This window comes from Dipodomys spectabilis, unplaced genomic scaffold (genome assembly GCF_019054845.1).
Source record: "Dipodomys spectabilis isolate Male_0828 unplaced genomic scaffold, ASM1905484v1 ptg000030l, whole genome shotgun sequence".
NCBI classification, from domain to species: domain Eukaryota; kingdom Metazoa; phylum Chordata; class Mammalia; order Rodentia; family Heteromyidae; genus Dipodomys; species Dipodomys spectabilis.
In genome coordinates, this window is record NW_024870707.1 from 8,904,379 (window position 1) to 8,927,399 (window position 23,021).

General features: G+C 40.4%; 1 protein-coding gene across 1 annotated transcript; it reads left to right on the top strand.

The window, feature by feature from the left end:
• Window positions 1–247: 247 nt before the first annotated feature.
• On the top strand, window positions 248–21,887 carry LOC122104789 (solute carrier family 22 member 9-like). The gene is made up of 10 exons (XM_042675722.1): window positions 248–800; window positions 1,381–1,484; window positions 5,445–5,599; window positions 5,700–5,868; window positions 7,366–7,489; window positions 15,171–15,286; window positions 16,238–16,452; window positions 17,695–17,803; window positions 18,519–18,722; window positions 20,458–21,887. Exons 1-10 carry the CDS (start codon window positions 399–401, stop codon window positions 20,516–20,518), a joined length of 1,659 nt encoding a protein of 552 aa, XP_042531656.1. The 5' UTR covers window positions 248–398; the 3' UTR covers window positions 20,519–21,887.
• Window positions 21,888–23,021: the final 1,134 nt, after the last annotated feature.

Here is a 23,021-nt window from a genome sequence, read left to right on the forward strand (position 1 = left end):
AAATAAAAAATAAAAATTTAAAGCACTTCACTTTGGAGTCTTATAAATTATGTATTTGTGAAAGACTACATATCAATAGTAGGTCTGTTCTGGTTTGTTACTGGGAACCTGGAGATCAATGTCCACAGGTGAATGTGAAACATTGTTCAGGACATAATTATTTTCCAGAAAGTTGATCTTTAACAGATAAAATTAGAGAAAGCCAACCAGTCGAACATTTCTGTGACTTGAAAAATAATCACGAGAGGATACTCATTCTACCGCCTGGCTACAGAAGAGAAAGGAAGTTGGTTCAGGACCAGCCTCACGTCATGTATCCCGTGAAATGGCACTAATTTTCCTTAAGCAGTCTAGATTTTATACTTTTGCCTCCAACTGGAGATATTTATTTAGCCCCAATGGCCTTTCAGGAAATTCTGGATCAAGTTGGAAGCCTGGGAAGATTCCAGATCCTTCAGTTGGCTTTCTTTATAATATGTAATATCTTGGCTTACACTCATGTTGCCTTGGAGAACTTCACGGCAGCCGAGCCTGAGCACCGCTGCTGGGTGGGCATCCTCGACAATGACACCCTCTCTGACAATGGCACTGGGCTCCTCAGCCAGGAGGACCTCCTGAGAATCTCCATCCCACTTGACTCCAACCTCAGGCCAGAGAAGTGCCGGCGCTTTGTCCATCCCCAATGGCAGCTCCTCCACCTGAACAGCACCTTCTGGAACCTGAGTGAGGCAGAAACAGAGCCCTGTGTGAACGGCTGGGTGTATGACCGCAGCTCCTTTGTCTCCACCATCGTAACTGAGGTAGGAAGCTTCATTTTCCAGTTAGGAGTTCAGGATTTGGGTGTTTAGAAATAACACAAATCCTTCCCACACTTTAAGGTGATTCTTCTTTCTTTTAGTCTATATTGACTGCATCTTTATTAAGTATAAGACACATATACAATGAGTCTAATGAATTTGACAGTAAATAGTAAATAGACACTATTAATACAGTGCATAAGCAACTCGTGTTTCATTATAAATGTTAGGCTCAGTCCATGTTACACAAATGTGTTTATACATTAGCAACTTCCTGGAGATGGAGCAAATGTACATGCTCACAATGTTCTTTTAGGAGAATCACCTGGAGGACCTACTGTGGTAGTCAGGATTCAGAAAATGCTTTAAGGTCCCAAAATGAATTCAACATGGATTAAAGGGGATCATTTCCATAGCAAACCTATTCGTTAAAGGCAGTTTGCTGGAGACAGTTAAGTTTTAACCTAAATGAGAGAAGTCTTGTTAGGTTGGAAAAGGAAACGTGTAGGTCATGTTAGGCAGATTTGCTCAGATTACACTGAAAGACTATAAGCTCTGTTGTGCTCATTTCCTTCTCTTTCAGTGGGACCTGGTGTGTGAACTTCAGTTACTAACTTCAATAAGTAAATTCATATTGACACTTGGGATTTTGTTGGGAAATACACTATGTGGCCCTTTAACAGACAGGTGAGTTTCTGGTTCACAGTACTCTCTGTTAGAGGACATGAAGATCTTACATGGAAGCTGGGCACTGATGGTTCATGCCTGTAATCCTAGCTACTCAGGAGGATGAGATATGAGGATGACAATTCAAAGAGAGCCCAGGCAGGAATGTCTGTGAGATTTATCTTCAATAAACTACTTAGAAAAAGCCAGAAGTGGTGCTGTGGCTCAAGTAGTAGTGTGCTAACCTTCAGAAAAGAAGCTCAGAGACAGTGCCCAGGCCCTTAGTTCATGAATAAGCCAAAAAAAGGAAATCTTAAATGCACACATTGGAGAAGCTTCAACTCAGAGTAAATTTGTCTACCAGAAGTTCTTATGTTAAAAAAAATCAGCTTGCCAAAAAATGTCTTTGAACATTCAAAGAAATACGTGTCAAAAGTTTAGATGAACATGATCAGTAGGAAAAAAGGCTTTAGTGCTCACAATGACAAGGAGTAGTCTGCAGAATAAGGCTGGTAAAGTCACAGGCAATATAGAATGCTATATCTTTGCACAATAGGAAACACACACACAGAGACACACACACACACACACAGAGAAAACTATGTGAAAGACAGAGGATCAACATTCCCAAATCTCTCTATCATATTAACCAAATGTTTTCAAAAACAACCAGATCACAATGTATAAAGAAGAAAAACAGTCCACTCAAAGAAAACTATGCCCCAAGGTCTCTGAAGAAGCACAGACATCCAACTTCTTAGAGAAACACTTCCAAACAAGTATTTTAAGCATATTCAAAAAGATAAGCTAGAAGATGTATGAAGACATAAAGACATAACAATGTATGAAAAGTAGTAATATCAATACTAAGCGAGGAATTGTAGAGAGGCATATACTAGAATCTGAGATCAAAACTTGAAATGAATAGATTAAACTTGTCACTAGAGAGATTCAGTGGAAGCTGAGACCCAGTATAAGACTCCATGGATAGACATGAAAAAACAAAGCAGTAGAAATGATCAAGCAGTTAATGTCCGGTGCTGGTGTCTCACACCTGTAATCCTAGCGACTAAGGAGGCTGAGATCTGAGGATCATGGTTCAAAGCCAGCCTGGGCAGGAAAGTCCATGAGACTTATCTTCTGTAAACTACTCAGAAAAAGCCAAAGTGGTATTGTGTGGTTCAAGTGGTAGAGCACTAGCCTTGAGAAAAAGGATCTCAGGGATAGTGTACAGGCCCTGATTTCAAAACCCCGGACTGACCAAAAAAAAGGAAGAAAAAGAAGGCTAATCGACGAAAGAAGGTTAAAGCTGGCTAGTACACAAAGGTCTCAGGGATAGCATGAGACAGACCTACATATATGTTATGATAGTCTCAGAAGAAGAGAGAAATGGATAGAGATTTGAAGAAAATGTGCCCTATCAGTGGGAAACCACATATAAATCCAAAGAGGCTCAATAAAATCTAAGTAGATAATGTCTATATCCTACACTGAGATATATCATAAGCAAAAAAATATTAGAAATTAAATGTAGAATCTTGAATGAGGAAAAATGCTTATATAATAAATTGTTGGCTGAATTTCCTTATCACCTAACATAGCATTGCAGCATCCTCCTCTCAAGAAGGGGTTCTTCTAGTGTTTTCCCTATGCTGTTCTAAACTAATGTGTAGTTTCTCAAGTATAGCTTGCTTGCTTATTTGCTTTCTATTTTATGACAGTACCGGGATTTGAGTTCAGGGCCTGAATGCTATCCCTGAGCATTATTTTTGCTCAAGGGTTAGTGCTCTACTCTTGAGTCACACCTCCACTTCTGGCTTTTTATGGTTCAGTGGAGATAGGCTCATGGACCTTCCTGGCTGGATAGGCTTTGAATTGTGATTCTCAGATCTCAGCCTCTTGAGCAGCCATAAGTATAGGTATAAGTCATCGACATGTGAATCTATACATATTTGCATTTTGACTGAAACTGTTTTGTGACTTGCTATAAGTCTATGAAAGTCAGAACTCCCTTTTCCTTTCTTTTTTTCGACAGACTTTCCCTGCTATAGTTCTTCATTCCTCATCTTGTTTAGTGTTTTCCTCTGTAGCTTTTGTGAGCATTCTTTGCTCTGCACTAGGACTTTCTTCCTTCCTGTTCTTGAAAGTGGCATGTTGTTCATGACCAAGAAATCCAAATTAAACAGACGATGATTCTGATGCCACTCATGAGAAAAAATCCCATGTGTTGTTTCCCCAGTGTTCCCATTGCTGTGGTCAAGAAATGTACAGTCCTAGAGTTCCACATCTGATTTTGATACTTTATTGTGTAGACAGTATGATAGGCTAATTCCATGTATTTAAGTACCTGTATTAAATGTATTAGAAGTTCCAGTATTATAATTTATCTCCTATGGTGTAAATACGTAGTTAAACTACTGTTTACCAATGGGAGAAGCACCTTTGGTATACACAGGTCAGGTTTACGTATATGAAGATCTGTGTGGTTTTTTTTTTTTCCAACATCGTTCAGCCTCCTCTATTTTACCTGCCAGTACTATTTGTTCTGTTTCTGAAGTCACACAAAGAAATGAATGAGGAGAGTACAATTCAGATTTGAGCAAGAATAAAAATAAGTTTCTTGTGTCTCTTATCCCAGGATCCCTTAAGAAAGAGGAAGAAACCTCAAACCTGTGTATAGAGCCTCACTTTGGAAAAGCCTCTGGGAATGGATCAGGCATCAACCATTCCTAAGGGTTTTAACACTCATCAGAATCCTCTCCCTCTGTGGTCTACATGACCTCAAGCTCTAAGTGCTGCAGAACCACACTCCCCTACACCTAGGAGACCACACCTTTCTACTGTCTCCATCCCTCTATGGTCCTTTGGAACCAGGCCCTCTATGTCTTTAGAGACTCTTCCCATTCTCCTTCCCACAGAGCCACGCCCCTATGTCTTACAAGGCTTCTTCCCTCTACATCCTATATGACTACTCCCTTTCACCTTCTATGCAACTCCCACCCCCTACATCCTCACCAGACTCCCTGCTTGAGCATCTGGTTCCATTGGGATGCCACCGGTCATGCTCCAGCCAGGACACTCTCTTGGGATGTCTCCTTCTCTCTTTAGATATTCTACTCAAGCCAAAATGTCTTATAGGGTAGAAAATTGGTCTTAATGGCCCAGTCTTTTGGCTTGTGCCTTCTAGAATGGAACACAGGCTGGATCCCAGGGACCCCCTCCCCCAGGTTCCCTCTCAAAGGCTAGCAATTTGGGGTTGGAAACCAGATCTAAAATCAAAAGAAAAGTGTCTGCTTAGAAATTTAGTCTCAGTATCAACTGGAAAATATCAAAACAAACAGACAAAAACCTAAACTGTTTAGAAATTTGGCCTAAGTACCAATTGAATGAATGCAATCACTGACCCAATAGGTGCCAGGGACTCATGCCTGTAATCCTAGCTATTGAGGAGGCTGTGATCTGAGGATCATGATTCAAATATAGCCCAGGCAGGAAAGGCCATGAGACACTTATCTCCAGTAAACTACTCAGAAAAATCCAAGTGGCACTGTGGCTCAAAGTGGTAGAGTACTAGCCTTGAGCAAAAGAAGCTCAGGGACAGCTCAAAGGCCCTGAGTTCAAGCCCCAATGCCAGCAAAAAAAGAGAAGGGTATAAACAGTGCCAGCTGAACAATGTGTCAAATACAATTAGCCAGGTCTCCCAGGATTATCTCTCCTAAGCCAGCAAAACACAACAAAGAGCCATCCCCATGGCTTGGAGAATTGTGGTTCATAGCTAGGCAGGCAAGAATGTCCATGACACACATCTCCAATTAACCAACAAAAAGTCAGATGTGACTCAAGTAGCTTAGCATTAGCCTTGAACAACAACAAAGCCATTGCTGTTGGTTATTTCTGATTATTTGTAGTTTTAAGAAACTTTGTGTTTCTTTGTGCAACAGCTGTTCCATTCCCACCATCTAAGCTTTGTCTTTTCCTCAGGTTTGGAAGGAGGCTAATTATGATCATCTGTGTGCTGAAATTGGCCATTGCTGACACAGGTGCAGCCTTTGCTCCCACCTTCCTCCTTTACTGTGTCCTGCGCTTTCTGGCTGGTATGTCCATCACAGTCATCCTAACAAACAGTATGGTGCTCGGTAAGTATGTCTTCCCACCATGTGCATTTTCCTCACCTTGAATGCGAACTTAACACTCTACTTTGGTTTGAGAAGAAAATTCACTGGTGCTGTCTTTCAGGTGTAGAATGGACAGGACGCAAATTCCAAGCCATGACGGTGCTCTTATTATTATGTTCAACTGGCGTAGGACAAGTATTGTTGGGAGGCCTGGCTTATTTTGTTCGAAATTGGCAGATCCTTCAGCTTGCACTGTCTATAGCTGTCTTCTTCTTGCTTCCATTCACAAGGTATGAGCTTTCTTCTTGAAGAGATCTTGAATGAAGGACATAAGAAATTCATTTGGATCCTTGATCAACTTCTGATGTTGTGCTCTCCTTATTCATAGCAATGTGTGACTTGAGCAACGGGACAAAAAGTGTTGTTAGGTAAAATTGAAGAAACTGAATTATGTTTGAAGTTACTATGTCAGCAAATTGTAACAGATGCAGTCATATTAACAATTATTTATGAGATGAAATTCCTGTTTAAAGGAGGATTCTAGGACTAAGATTGTGGCTTAGTGGTAGAGTGCTTGCCTAGCATTTATAAGGCCCTGGGTTCAATTCTTCAATAACACATAAACAAAAAAAATTAAAAAAATAAATACAGGAGGGTTCTGTACTACATAAAATATATCTCACAATATTCAAATTAGAGATTAAAACATTTTAGTGTAAGCACATACAAAATTCAGTATCGTTATAAAAAATAGTATAGGCTATTTGAATTTCAAATGTGAATGTGTTTACTCTAATTACTAGAATAAGCATCTCTATGACCCAAAAGTTGCTATGAATCGTTTCCTGAATGTTACAGATCTTCTTGGCTCTCCTTGCCAGTAGACTTAATTGGTAAGATGGTAATAGAACTTTTGCAAAAGAATTTGCCTTCATGGGGAAAACATTTGAAGATGGTATTTCTTTGTCTATGGTTTGCATTTGTATGTATGGTTTGGGAAAAAAAACACGATGGTTATTGTCTTTGGAGGACAGAATTGAGACGCAAATGTACCTCTAGTGCTGTTCAATTATGGAGCAGTATGGATTCCTCAGTTGAAAATCCTAGGCAGAATGGACAACTTACATCCTTTGTTTTTGGATCCTCTTCCTTTCCTCTCCTTAAAGAGTCTTGAGAGAGTTAAAAAGGGCTATGGTGTTAGTTCAGGACAGAAAGCCTGTTGAGTTAGGAGTGATCCTCAGAAGTGACTGTAGATTTCATTAATACTGTGAGCAAACTCCAGATAAACAGCATGTTCCTTTAGCCAACTCATCCATTGTGACATTTGTCCTCCACAAGTCTTTGCAATTCTGTGCCCTCATTAAACTAAGGCCAATTTATCTTGCTGGTGTTCCAAAAGTTACCACAGCCATGAGGATCAGAACTGGCTCCCATCTGAATGAGACATTTAGTAAAAATTAATAATAATTAATTGGGGTATCCATATTCAGGGAAATATGAGTGTCCCTCATACGCCAGCTCTGTGAGCTGGGTAGTCAATTTTCACAGAACTCACCATGGAGTCAGCATGACTCCAGGCCTGCATTCCCGGGAGCCCAGAGTATCATGTGCAGAGGTCATTTCCTGTTTCCCGAGGTATGATGACACATGACGCATGATGCTAGTTCTTGGTCCACCTGAACAAATGGAAGGGATGAGAATGAAGGAGAAAGGAATCTGAAGGTTGAAGGGGGAGTGGAAGTGAGCGTGTGAGAGCTGACTACATTTCCATCCTCGTCTTTGATCAGGTGTCTGGCAGAGTCTGCTCGGTGGCTCATTAGCACCAACAAACCCCAGGAAGCCTTAAAGGAGCTGTGGAGAGCTGCGCGCATAAATGGAATGAAGAATTATAGAGACACGCTAACTGTGGAGGTGAGTGAGATGGCTGTTGGTTATAAGACACAGGGAAGACATAGCCCAACCTGTGTACTCCTTAGTGACAAAGATGAACTGTGCTAAAAGCGTTGGACATGTATTTTCTTATCTGAAAGAAGTTAAAAGCACTCTGACTATTTATTCCTTTCCCTTGAATGTAATTTATGAAACACCCACTACAGAATTTTATTCTTACATTCATTTAATTCAGTTAAAAAGTTTCGAGATAAATGCAGTTGTATATGGGATTCTTCCTGGAGCTATTTTCCTACCTGCACCTGATGTCCTCTGAACAACTTCACCCTCCAACATAATTCAATGTTTAATTGAAAGATAACCTTGTTTGTTTTTTAATTATTAAAATGTAATAATACATATATGTATACATTTAGCCTTTGTATTCTGAATAAATATACATGTATTGATTATCGAATCATTCAAAGCTGCTAATTGGCCCCCAGCTAATTGACCAGCAGTGCTGCTTTATCTCAAAATGGTAGAACACTAGCTTTGAGAGAAAAAGCTCAAGGGCAGTGTATCTTATTTTTTGAAAAAAGCCACAGAGAATCTTTCAGAACAGAATGGGAAAGAGGTCTTGGCAGAAAGGGGGAGCAGAAGGAGGAAACAGAAGAAAAAGAACAAGAGTTATTTAAAACTGGGCTAAATAAACAGTAATATGGACAGAGGTCGTGAAATCTGCATAGCAAACACACACTTAGAAAATTCTCTCATCTCGGGGTTGGGAAGATGGCTCAGTGGTAGAGCGCTTGCCTTTCATGCCTGAGGCCTTGGGTTGGATTCCTCAGCACCACATAAGTAATATAAAAAAAAAAAAAAGACAACCAGACCCCCAAAAAAAGAAAATTCTCTCATCTCCCAGGCATTTGGTCACAACCCAAAGGCAGAGAGCCATTGTCTAAGAACTTGTGTGGACATCTCAACCCCCCCACCCCCATCATTTGGTCTGAGAGAACACAGCAAGGATTGGGGGGGGGGGGGCTGTTGCTTATTTGTGTGCTGACTGGGAAATCTAACATAGCTTCACAGTAAAGCCAGCGAGGCGGGGAGCTCTGCGGGATTGGAAGCTAGTCAAAGTTGTACTGGGTGGTACAAATTGCTTCCCATCTGGGCAGTGGCCTGGGAGGGGGACACACTGTAGGCTAGAGCTCATCCTATGGGGCATTCTGCATCTCTGGTGTACAGCTCAGTTTCCCTATAACCACACACTCTGGTTGGTGGATGAACATGACAGAAAATACAGGAAGCTGAAGTAGCACACATACTGACCTCACCAAGCAAAGAAATAACATTTGGGCCAGGAGCTGGTGGCTGATGCCTGTAATCCTAGCTACTCAGGAGGCTGAGGTCTGAGGATCATGGCTCAAAGCTAGCCCAGGCAGGAAAATCTGAGACTCTTACCTCTAATAAATCCCCAGAAAACCAGAAGTGGTATAGTAGTTTAAGTGGTAGAGCATTAGCCTTGAGCTGAAGAGCTGAAGGACAGCACACAGGCCCAGAATTCAAGCCCCATAACTGACAAAAGGGGAGGAAGGAAGGAAAGAAGGAAGGAAGGGAGGGAGGAAGGAAGGAAGTGAGGGAGGGAGGGAGGAAGGAAGGAAGGAAGGAAGGAAGGAAGGAAGGAAGGAAGGAAGGAAGGAAGGAAGGAAGGAAGGAAGGACGGACGAACAGCTGGTACTAATGAAGACATTGCTCTGTGGCTCATGAGATTAGCATCCTTAGGGGCCTGGAAGTCTAACACATTCTTCATCAAATTTTTCCCTTCGGTTTCTTACTCCTTTTTCTTGATTGCTTATTTTATGTGTAAGCTGGTCCTGGGGCTTGAACTCAGGGCCTGAGTACTGTTTCCTGAGCTTTCTGCTAACACTTCATCACTTGAGCCACAGCTCCACTTTTTTCCTATTTTTTTCATTTTTCCTTTTTTTCCTTTTTTTTTGTGTGTGGTTAATTGGAGATGATGGTCTCACAGACCTTCCTAACCTTGACCCTCTGATTTTTGTTTCCTGAATAGGATTATAGGCACAGGCCACTGGTGTGTGGATTAATATATGTGTGTTACATATTTTTACAGTTACATACGTATTATATGTAAATATAGAGATATATATCCCCTCTTCTTCCTTCTTTCTTCCTCTCCTTCCTTCACTTTTATTTCTTTACATGTTTTTTCTTTCTCTATTTCTTATTTTAATTTTACCCTCTGACAACTCTTTATTGTCATAGTTATGCATTGTTTGCTAAGTTTAATTATTCCTTTGTTTTTCATTGTCACTTTATTCTTATTGGATTTGTCTCTCTACTTACATTTCCTTCTTCTAAGTACACATTCCACATCAGTGGCTTTTTTTTCTTTTTCTCAGTTGTGGGGCTCGAAATCAGGACCTGAATGCTATCCCTGAGTTCTTCTGCTCAAGTTTAGTACTGCACCACTTTAAACCACAGGTACACTTGGAGTTTTCTGATGGTTAATTGGAGATAAACGTCTTACCAACTATCCTTCCAGGGCAGGCTTGATTTTGAGATCTCAGCCTCCTGAGTAGCTACAATGACAGACCTAGGCCAACATCACTTGGTTATCTGTTGCCGTTTTTATTTCTCAGTATTTCTTACACTACTGAGTGCTGTAATTCCTCCTAATTTCCTTCCATTCCTACCCTTATTTGGTATATTTGTAGTCTCAATGTCTTTGCTTTTTTCCCCCTTAATTACTTAACATTGTGTTTCCCTATTGGATATATCTGTCAGTTGTAGTTGTTACAGCAGGTAATTCTCTCGCCTCTCACTAGAATTGGGTCCTTTACCACTTGGGGCAAATGCGCAGCTACTGAGCTACACCCCTAGTCCAGTAGTAAAAAATTATACCTGAAACCTGCTGTTTCAGTCATTGGAAATATGTCAACTGAAAAACTTAGTGGATACAAAAATTTCCCATGTAATATGGACAAAATGCACATCACAAAGTAGAAAAAAATTGGAAATATGAAAAATTGTCAACATGAAGCCCCCAAAAGTCAACCAACTCACAATAATGCCAGGGAAGTGATCAAATCCAAGACTAAAAGTTCACAAGACTGATTAAAAGAAATGAAATGATCAAAAGAAATGAAAGAGCATCCAAATAAACATCTGAATGAATCGAAAGAGAACATGAATAAAAAATTCCTTGAAAGAAGGAAAACAAATCATCTACAAAATGAATGTAATAAAGTAGTAATTCTGAAACAGCTTCAAATTTGTCTTATGAAGACAAATAAGAAATCCATTTAAGAGCCTCCATACAAATTGGATCAGAAGAATACAGATTTCGAGGTCTTGTAGATAAGCTGGTACCTTGAGGTCATTGGACAACAATAAAGAAAAACACACAACATACACGAACTCCATTTAAAGGCCAAACAACAAATCATGAGCATTTAACAAGGAGAAGATGTGCAAGTTGAAACCATAGAACACATTTAATAAAACAATACCAAGACATTCTACCAGTTCTGGGTAGGATGGTTATCAATGGACAAAGGGCTTTTAGGACACCAAACAGACATGACAAGAAAAGAACTTCCCATATCATAGTATAATTAAAGGTGTTACATAAACAAAACAAGGAAAAAATAATGAGGGCTTCAAGAAAAGAAATGTTGAAGCCAGGCATCGGTGGCTCATGCCTGTAATCCTAGCTACTGAGGAGGCTGAGATCCGAGGATCACAGTTCAAAGCCAGCCCAGCTAGGAAAGTCCATGAGACTCTTATCTCTAGTAAACCACTCTGAAAACCAGAAGTGGCACTGTAGCTCAAGTGGTAGAGCACTCGCCTTGAGCTGAAGAGCTGAGGGACAGCATACAGGTCCAGAGTTTGAGCCCCACAACCAACAAAAAGAAAGAAAGAAAGAAAAAGAAATATCAAGTCATTATATAAATGAAGTTCACACTTATGAATGCCTTCAGTAAAAATTCAGGGAAATCAGGAATAACCTGTTGAGGAAACTCAATGTCTTGGGAAAACAAGAACAGACCAGTTCCAAAATTAGGAGAAATATAGAAAGAACCATGATCAGAGATAAAATTAATGAAATGGAAGCAATAAATATATGAAGGGACAGTTGAAACACAGTTTTGGTTCTTTGACAGAATAAATGTAATAAACAGACTCTTCACCAAACTGAACACAAAAAAATGAGAAAACACATTAAAAAAAATGGAGACAAAAATGCTGTGGCTCATGCCTCTAATCCTAGCTACTCAGGAGGCTGAGATCTGAGCATCACAGTTCAAAGCCAGCCTGGGCAGGAAAAACCATGAGACTCTTTTATCTCCAATAAACCACCAGAGAACCAGGCTCAAGCAGTAGAGTGCTAGCCTTGCGCTGAAAAGTTGAGGGACAGTGCCCATGCCCAGAGCTCAAGTTCCATGACCAACAACAACAACAACTAATCAACCTAAATGGATCAATAATGTGCAAGAATTATCAAAGAGTTAGAAAAAAAACTCCCAACAAATTAATGCCTAATAGAGTCACTATTTCATTGTATGCACTCATTAAAAAACTAACATCAATATTCCCCAAACTATTTCATAAAATACAAATTATTACCTTCAAGTTTATTTTACAAATTTTATATTGCTCTGTTTCAAATAGATAAGGGCATAAAACAAAAGAAATACTACAGGGAAATTTCCATGATGAGTATAGATGAAAACTTGTCAATAAAATTCTTGTAGCTAGGTACCAGTGGCCCATGACTGTCATCCTAGCCAATCAGGAGGCTGATATCTGAGGGCTGAGGTTCCAAGACATCCCAGGCAGGAAAGCTGTGAGACTCTTATCTCTAATTAACCACCAAAGAGTCAGGGTTCAAGTGGTAGAGCCCTAGCCTTGAGCAAAAATGCTAAAGGGTAGTTCCCCTGAGTTCAAGCCTTAGTACTGGCACACAAAAATTTCTTGCAAACCAAATTGAGAAACAATTTACAACATGATAAATTGTAATCAAATAGGCTTCATTTCAAAATGTAAGAATGGCTAGATAAATTTGAATTGATAAATATAATAAAGGGCATAATCAAATGCATTGTAACATGGATATCTCCACTTGGGAAAAAAGCCTCTGAAAAAATCTAACATCCTTTTCTGAAAGAATCCCCAAAGAGAGTAGAAATATAGTTTCCCCTTCAATATACTAAAAGCAATGCATGATAGACCTATAATCAATAAAATCAAATCCTCTACAACCAGGAATGAAATAATGATGACCTCTAGGCATTGATGGCTCACACCTGTAATCCTAACTAGCTACTCACGAGACTAAGATCTGAAGATCCAGGTTGAAAGCCAGCCCAGGCAAGAAAGTCCATGAGACTTCTTTCCAATTAACCACCAGAAAACCAGAAGAGATGCTATAGCTCAAAATGGTAGAGTGCTATCCTTGAGGAAAAAATCTCAGACACAGCACTCAGGCCTTGAGGTCAAGTCACAGGACAGGTATACACACACACACACACACACACACACACACACACACACACACACACACACACACACACACACACACAAAACAAAAAGATGCTGGACATAAATAGCTCATCCCTTTAATCTTAGTTACTCAGGAAACTAAGATCTATGGATTGTGATTCAAAACCAGCCCAGTTTATGAGACTTTTTATCTACAAGTAATCATCAAAATGCCAGAAGTGGAGCTGTAACGTAAGTGGTAGAGCACTAGCTGTGAAAAAACAAGCTCAAGAACAACACCCAGGCTTTTATTTCAAGCTTTAGGACTCTCTCTCTATATCTCTCTGTCTCTCTGTCTGTCTGTCTCTCTCTCTCTCTCTCTCTCACACACACACACATACATAGTAGATTAAAGATGTTAATGTAAACCCTTAAATTTGAAACTATTAGAGGAAAACATAAAGAACCTGCTTTAAGATAAATTACAATTCAAATATAATTTCAGACAATTACAGTGCAAACAATGGTCTTTCCTTTTAATTAGTTGAAATCTATCATCTGAAATACTTTACTATCTCAATTTTTAATTGAGTAAACAATACAAAAATAACCCCAGCATACCTTGATATATTATTCTGATATTGGATGTGTTTGAAGGCCGGACTCATATTCTCTAGAGCCAACAGATGGCCCAGGTTTAAGGTGCCCTTGGAGCCCATTCTCAAAATAATAATAATAGCAGTCAAGGGCTTTCACGCCCAGATGTGGAAGATACCACCACAATTCCTCCCTAATGAATTTAGGCCCAATACTTTGTTGAAGAGGCTGTTGGGCTACAAGCTGGAAGTGTTTGGTGGTGGTAGGGTTAGAACTCAGTGCTTCATGCTTCTTTGGCATACTCCCTTCTTCTGTCTACCACTTGGGCTACCCTCTAACCTGGCTTTTTGCGGATTGTCTTCAAGATTCAGTCTCATGGGCTTTTCTTCCTAAGATGGCCAGAAATTATGATCCTGTAAATAAATCTATGACTCCTAAGTAACTAGTATTACTATGCCCAGCTCAAGAAGTCATTCCTGATAGTGTAAAAATCTAATTTAGGATAGTATCTTTTCTTTACAGTGCCTCATCAGATATTCTCTCCCTGATTTAACTGTTTTATTTGTAGAGGTGGGATGGCAATGTAGCTAATATTTTGGAGCAAGCAGTAACTAATAAGAGCCCTGAGCACTACTAGAAATAGTATTGATATACACTCACATCTGCAATAATACCCCTCAGAAAATTATTCTTTTTTTCCCCAAACTGAAAGATATAAGGATTTCTACAACAGGCAACAGTAGAAAATCAAGTTTATTTTTCACATCCTCATACTTATCAAGTGTATATTGAACACTGGACTATAAAGTTTCATTCTTCATATTTTTCTCTAACATACTCTTCTCTTCGTTATCTTTTCTTTTTTTTTCTTTTCTTTTCTTTTTTTCTTTTGTGAGTCATGGGGCTTGAATTCTGGGCCTGGGTGCTGTTCCTCAGCTCTTCAGCTCAAGGTTAGCACTCTAACTCTTGAGCCAGTTCTGGTTTTCTGGTGGTTTATTGGAGATAAGAATGTTTATTGGAGATAAGTGTTTCCTGCCTGGACTGGCTTTAAACCGTGATCCTCAAATTTCAGCCTCCTTCTGTCTCCTGCTTAGTTTTTCCTCACTGGAGAAGTTCCCTGAGCTTCCTTTACCCTCTGTGTTACCCTTCTTGCCACTTTTATGCCTGACATTTCTGTGTGTGTGTGTGTGTGTGTTTGTGTGTGTGTGCGTGCACGCACGCGCGTGGGTGCCTGTCCTGAGCTAGAACTCAGAGCCTAGAAACTGTCACTGAATTATTTTTCACTTAAGGGCCATGAACTCAGGCCTTGAGCTCTGTCCTTGGGCTGTTTTACTCAAGGCTAGCTCTCCACTGCTTTCAGCCACAGCTCCACTTCCACTTTTTGAATGGTTAATTGGAGATAAGAGTCTCACAGGGACTTTCCTTAGATCTCAGTCTCCTTAGGAGCTAGGATTACAGATGTGAGCCATGATTTTCCATATGCCATTTATTTTTTGATGTCTACATTTTCCCACTGCACAGAAAGGCTTTGCACTGAATTTGTCCTTGTGAGAGCCTGGTGCTCCCTCTAATGCCTACCAGTTTCTGACAACTGAAGAGTCTCCTGTTCTTGTTGTTGAAGGTGGTGAGAGCCACCATGAAGGAGGAGCTAGAGGTGGCAAAGAAAAAAGCTTCTCTGCGCGACCTGCTCCATGCTCCCGCCCTGCGTAAGCGGATCTGTCTCTTGGCCTTTGTGAGGTAGGCTTCTCACTGTTCTCATTTCAAGAGGCATGATTTGTATTTCTCCTGTTCAATGGCTCAATGTTTGGGAGTGGTCGATTTAGAGATAAAAGGCAGGGGCAACATGCCCACAATTGCTATGGCTAGGTGTACCCAAAAGTTTTAAAGACACCAATATAAAACTAATTACGTTTATCATGATTATATAACCATGATAACATATTATGTTCATGTTCATGTTTATCATATGACATGCTATGCTTGTCACCAGAGATTGATGCTGAGAAATTTAAGCACAACTAGATTTTGATTCTGAGTTTTTCTGTTGCTCAGTTTCCATTACTCCAGGTAAATTTTTGAACAGGTAAGTGAATATATACAGATATATAGAGATATAGATATTTGAACAAATATTTATATATATAAGCTTAAGCCATTCACTTAGAACAATATAAAGGAAAAATATCCATCTGGTCCTCAATACTGCCCTTTGCTCTCCAAAATGGTTAACTACAATGAAGGGCTCTATCAGCATACACCTACATTATGATGATTTTAAAAAATATTCACTAGTAGCTGGGCATGAGCAACTCAGCATCCTAACAATGCAGGAGGCTGAGATCACAGTTCAAAGCCAACCTGGGCACGTTCTTATCTCCAATTAGCCAAAAAGCCAGAAGTAGAGCTGTGGCTGAAGTGTCAAAGCTCCAGCTTTCAGAGAGGAAAGAAAAGGAAAACCCAAGAATAGTGCCCAGTTCCTGAGTTCAAGCTCCCAAACTGGAAAATAATAATAACAATAATAATAAGCATTATTATATTTATAAAAATGATAACCACTTGCAAGGAAATACTTTGATAAAAAATTATACCTTCATTGGTTTTCAAAAACTGACTATCTGCACTAATGTTGCTGTAATCAATAGGACATAGTCTGTAAACTTTATATGTTTTACTCTCTGTTCACTACAGATTTGTATTATACTTGCTCACTTATGGCTTATTACTCAACCTCCAGAACTTGGGAAGTAATACTTTTCTGCTGCAGATTCTCTTTGGTGCCCAGAGCATCCCAGCTAATTGTTTAACACTTATTGCACTGAATCACCTGGGCCGTCGAATAAGTCAATTTCTTTTCATGTCCTTTATGGGGACCTTCATTCTGGCTACTGTGTTGGTGCCTCAAGGTAAGGAAAACACACAGAGTAGAAAAGAAATATCTACCCAATTTTCTCAAGGGTTCATAGATGATGTATTTCTGTAATTGTAAAAATAGAGTTCCAACAATTCCCAGCGACCAATCTAGGCATTTAGCTGACATTCTGACATTCAACAGCAGGGAGAGATTTCCTTCATTACAGTTGATATGTATGTAGGTACAGCTGTCATTTCTGCCAGCTTTCCTCTAGGCCAGCAATAGACATATTAGGTCTACATCTAGTATTTTGGTCCTACTAAGACCACACTAGACTGTCCCTTTCTCTGTCCAGCTCTGTCTTCTTACTTGCTCTTCATTGACAATTCATATTTCCTAAACTCTGTTTATCCACTTATGAATATCATCACAGGGCACCATTTATGCAAATTCAGTTTGGAGAATTATCTTGTGAGAAAGTAGATACTACCTATCTTCAAATAAAGAAGAAATACAAGTCACAGTTACGGATCACCTCAGACTACCTTAGAGTCAATTTTACAAAATCACGTGGACACATGTAATGAGAAAGAAAAGTGCAAGTGGTCACCATGTTTTTCTGAACTCACAGAATAGTAGTGTGTTTTGTAAAATCCTCTTACATGTCAGCCTGGACTTCAGTGTGCTGCTTTGCCTCAATAATGACCCCAATGTCTCATGCTCTCCTATTGTGGAGAAAACTATTCTTTCTAAACTCTGAAATTCTTACTAAAAGAAGCCTTTACTCAAGATTCTTGACACATCATCATAGATCTAGCTACTCTCCAGGCTTTCCATCTGTGTAGGACTTGCACAGTACTAACCTCGTGTTGTGGGCACATGGGTCATGGCTGTAAACTCCTTGAGGGCCAAGATAGATCCTGCACACACCCTCAGCAGTTTCTCACATGACAGTTCAACATTATGCTAAGGACAGAGGAGACACTGGACAGAAAAGAGAAAAGTGAACTGTGCTTCAATTCCTCAACCTCTGTCCCTCTTTAGCAAATGTCAGAGATGCAAGGAGACTGAGTACAATCATTCAGAATCAGTGATCCATCCTAAACCAAACTGTGTAGAGAAGGCACATTTCTCACTTGTTATCCACTGCAAGAACTCTGCCTCTGTTTAGTTCTTCTGGGATACACTTTAACCCTGTACACAATTCCAATCAAGGTGTTTGCCATTATGAGCAGGGAATGCTGATTGTGGCAGCTGGGACTTTCTGACTCTCTCTGGTTCTTCCTCTCTCCAGAAATGCAAACCCTCCGTCTAGTTCTGTCAACTCTGGGAAGAGGACTTCTATATGCTACCACTACTTGTTCTGTAACCCATGGACAGGAACTAGTCCCCACCGTAATCAGGTACAGAACCTCATCTGTTTGCTGTTAGGATCAGACCTTTCTCAGCACCTTCATTCTTCAAACTAATTAAAAAAATTAAAAAAGGGAGGGGGCAGGATATTTCACAAAGGCAAATCATTGCAATGAAAACACCTCCAGCCACAGTTGAGTGAAAGCTTGCTTTTGCCAAGGTACTGTGAAATCCGCTGAATGTATCCTTCCACTAGGCCTCTTGCAATCTTGCTGTTGTTTGGATTTTTATTTTTGGTCAGTTGTTGGGCTTGAACTCCAGGCCTGGGCACTGTCACTGAGCCTCTTTGCGCTCAAGGCTTAGGCTCTACCCTTGAGACACAGTGCCACCTCCAGTTTTTGAGTGGTTAATTAGAGAGAAGAGTCTCATGTGGACGTTTCTGCCCAAGCTGGCCTTGAACCATGTTCCTAAGTACCTAGGATTAGAGGCATGAGCCGTTGGTGCCCCACTCCTGTAATCTTTGGTATTACCTAAAAGTAGATGCCATGAAGAGTGGCATTGCTAAATGATACACAGATGTCTATGTATGCTGTGAGGAAATGCTAGCAAAGCAACAGGAATTTCAAAGGCTAGAGTCAATCCACAATCTTCATATGCCTAAATACACTGCTTCCTCAATCCCATATTGTAAGATAAGTCACAAGTGCCAAAGTCCACGTGAGTATTTCTAACATTTTGTTTCTGTATTGTGCTTTGTGCTCTAAGGGCCACAGCTTTAGGAATCATTGGAATTGCTGGTAGCCTTGGGTCCTCACTGGCTCCCCTGCTGATGATTCTTGCAATATATTCTGCTCCCTTGCCATGGATGATCTATGGTGCCTTCTCTGTTCTTGGTGGCTTTATAGTCCTCCTCCTTCCTGAAACCAGAAACCAACCTCTGCCTGACTCCATCCAAGATGTGGAAAATGAGTGAGTTAAACTTCTGGCTGTTACTCATGAAGTCATGTACTAAGGGTCTGGAAAGAGGAAGGCCAAACACCATTCAGGGCCATGGTTTCCCAGCAGACCTAGAGAGGCTCTTTCTAACCAGTCAGTGCCATTGGTACAGGAAGTATCATATCTATTATGGTTTAGTTTCATCTTATCCATTCATGTGTTTTGTGGTAGTTTTTGCTTGTCCCGGGAGGCTTTCTAGATTACACAGAGGGTAACAGCAAGACAAGTACTAAGTAAGGGAAATTTCCTTCTCCCCTATACATCCCAATGACCCTATCCATTTTAGTGTTGGAAGCACACCCCTCCAGTGTCACAAAATGAATAGATACCCAAAAGATAGAGTTTGTCAAGGCATTTTACTTCTGTATACAAGGGTGATCTGCCACTCTCCCCAGAGCTAGGCCGGTGCACTGGGCAGAGTGGCCAGCTCAGTTTGGCCTAACCCAAAGGGTAATGCTGCCCCTTCTCCTTTTGCTAAGGATTCAGGCTCACATTTTCTTTACAATCAGTTTACCAGGGTGATGGGGTAATAAATACAAGGAAGTTAGAGAACACTCTAGGCATCAGTGAAAGAACGCTACTAGGGAATGGGCAAAGGTATACATTGTTCTCATCACAGCTGGCTGGAAATAGGGTTGGGAATAGGGACACTGCTGATGGTCACAGTTGGAGGAGGCTGGTAAGTCAGCACAGAGTTCCCACTTTAAGGAAGAATGTCTAATCTTCAACTCCATTGGTAAGGACTCATACTTTTGACATTGCTGGCTGTTTACAAACAGAAGGTAGTTACAATTGAAATGAACAAGCAAATAATTCCAGAATATATTAGTATAAAATGGTGACTGGTTATAAGATGGAGACATTTTAGTGTGATTGCAGAGGTTGCTTTTCTCACACTAAATATGGTACATTCAGGCAGATAACAAACATTAGCACCTTATATAACCTTCTAGACACTGGAACCCCCCATCCCAGCTAGTGGTGATAAGATACTTGCAGTCAGCATTTCCTGTAGCTTCAGATCTGCTCCATCACTTGGGGGAGATCACAGAAAGCTCTAGAGAACCTCTGGCAAGTGACTATGTAGCATTGGGGAATAGTCTAATTGTGTTGTCTGTGCGATTCATTGTGAATGAAGGTGTTCACAAAAGAGAGGAAGGGAGTGGTAAATAAAAGGTTTCTTTGTTGTTGTACTTGAACTCAGGGTCTTGGCACTGTCCATGAACTCTTTTGCTCAAGATTAGCACTCTACTACATTGAGCCACAACACCACCTCCAGTTTTCTGGTAGATAATTGGAGCTAAGGGTCTGAACAACTTTCCTGCCCAGGCTGGCTTTGAAATAGGATCCTCAGATCTCAGCCTCCTGAGTAGGTAGGATTACAGGCATGAACCACCAGCACTAGCTATAAAGGGTTTGAAAATGAAGAATGAGGAGGATTTTGACCTTGGTATGCATCCCAATTTTCCCATACACACCAATCCTCTTGTACTATGTCAAAATGTATAAAATTTGTAGTAGAAATGATCATAACTGCCTTTGCAACTACTTCCAGAGAGACTGGTTTCGAATCTTTAGGCAAGGCATTGATATGGCCAATGCCAAGACATGAAAGATAAGCTTTTTCTGAAGAAGGCAGGAGAAACATGTTTTCTTTGTGTCTTTTCATTTACATGTTGCCTTGCTGTTTCTCTTGTATCTTTTCCAGGAGGAAAGGCTCAAGACAAGCAAAGCAGGAAGATACCGTCATCAAAGTAACACAGTTTTAAGCAATTCTGGTAATTGACCTACATCTATGAAAGAACAAGAAAAAGGAAAAACAAAATCAGTATTCTTCCCACGTACTAGTAAATATTTTTTAATGAATCGACATATTAGAAAACATGGATCACATTTAAATGTTTGACACTGAACTCCTGTCTATATAATAGCTAGTTTAATCAGAATCTGACAGTTGAAGGAAACTGGAATGTCTTGAAAGCAATCCTGATAGGAAATACTTTTGTAGCTATGTATTGCTTTTCCAGGTGAGGTGCCGTTAATTCAGCTTTGCGTGGCTGTGACCAAACACCTGAGAAAGCTCACTGAAAAGGGGCAAAGTGTTATTCAGGGCTTTCAGTCCATAGACCCTTGACTATTCAGGCCCTGTGCAGACATCTCCCCCCCTCCTGCATAATCCTCTGCCCAGTGTCTGTGTTACCTAGGTAACTGGAATACTTGGTAGCAGTCATCTCCCCCTCCTCTGAGGTCACATCCTGGGCTGCCCAGGTCATGCCTCCTTTTAGAATGTGAGTGAGACCCAGGCCTTGAGTTCTCATCCAAATCCAGTGGCCTTGAGTTCTCATCCAAATCCAGTGTTTCTACAGCTTTCCCACACCTAGACACACCTTCCCTTGCCCCCCAGTCCCCTGGCTTAGATAAGTCCTGGCCCTGGGGTGGCAGGCCCCTTTTCAGCCCTGTGCTTCTCCACCATGCACGTGGGGCAGGCAATTTGGAATAAATAACTTCTCTTCCTGCCTGGATTCCACAGTGGTGGCGTCATTCATTGGGGGCCTTCTATAATTTACCTTACAGTTATACTGCTTCAGAGCTTTGGGGAGGTTGTACCTCATAACAGAAGGGTGTCCTGGAGAAAACCTGTTGAAGTCATTGTGGGCAGAAAGGCTAGAAGGAGGAGGGGCCGGGAGAGGGAAAGAGAGAGAGCTGGAGGGAAATAAAAAGAAAGAGAGATTGCAAGGCAAAGTTAAAGGGGATATACAAAGAAAGAAAGAAACAAGGAAGGAAGGAAGGAAGGAAAGAAGAAAGAAAGAAAGAAAGAGGGAGGGAGAGAGAGGAAGGGAGACCGCAAAGGAAGGAAGGAAGGGAGGGTGGAGAGAGTCAGTGAGTGTTGTAAGGTAGTAAAAAGAAGGGGAGATTAAAAGGCAGAGCGAAGGGATATACAAAAAAAGAAAAAAGAGAGGGAGGGAGAGAGAGAGAAAGGAAGGGAGAAAGACAGAGCAAAAGGAAGGAAGGGAGGGAAAGAAATGAAAGAAAAGGAAGGCAGGTAAATCTGTGGATGTACAAAAATGTAAACCTCCTTTTATAATTAATATAAAGAAATGCAAAATTAAAAAGTTTTCATGTCTATGTTCATCAGAAGTGTTGATATTTTCATGTTGTGTTCTTATGCAGTTTTGCTATCAGAATAATAAGTCGCATAATGGGCAGGTAGCTTATTCCCTTCCTGTTTTATGAAAGGGACATATCTATTAGCTCTTTAGAGGCTAGTATAAATCTGCAGTGAACCTGTCTAAAAAATTACTATTGGTTCCTGTTAAGAATGAAATTGAAATATAATAGCTGTTACCAACAGATAGCAATCTGGACAAATTCCACTTTGTGTTAAATAATAATTTGTTAATTATACTATAGACTTGATTTGTTAATTATTTCCTTTCTGTAATATTTCAAAACTTTCTGGATTTAGAGAAAAGCATGTGCCAGAGTCCAAAGCTAAATTCCAAAGTCACTAGAGACAAACACATCCAAAGAAAAGAGAGAGATTGGATGCATTCCAGTTTGCCATTCCTCACTTTTTATTCTTTGAGCTGTTAGTCCTATTCATAAAGTCATGGCCTCTGTTTACATCTTCAGGTATTTCCCTATGGGAGTTCTAAAGTTTCACAGCAAAGTACAAAAAAGTTTCAGATCCATTTTGAATTGATTTTGTTGTTTGTTTGTTTTTTAGTACCAGTCCTGGGGCTTAAACTCAAGGACTGAACACTGTCTCTGACCTTTTGTGCTCAAGGCTAGTAGTGCTCTATCACTTTGAGCCTCAGCTCCACCTCTGGGTTTTGAGTTGTTAATTGGAGATGAGACTCACAGGGATTTTCTGACCCAGGGGTGGCCTTGAATGGCAATCCTCAGATCTCAGCCTCCTGAGTAATCAGGTCTCAAAAAACACAAAATGTTTTGGACGTGGAATAATGGGGCACATGTAAAGGAATTGTTGAGAAAATAAAAACTCCTAGCAAGGAGTCCTGTAGAAGTTAAATTACTCTCTTGGTGTAGGATGGGTTGCTAGACCCTTCTATAGACTTCTGTTACAAAGTAATATAGGAGAGGTGCCCTTCCTTTCCCCAATTCTCTTTACAGACCCTGGAGACTGAGGCCCTTCTAGGAAATGGTCAAAGGTCAATTCATAAGCTAATATATCTTGCTAGCTAAGTTGACTAAACATATTCTGTTCTTGGTTATCTCTAAAAGATCCTGGTTGTTGTTGGCAACAATTTT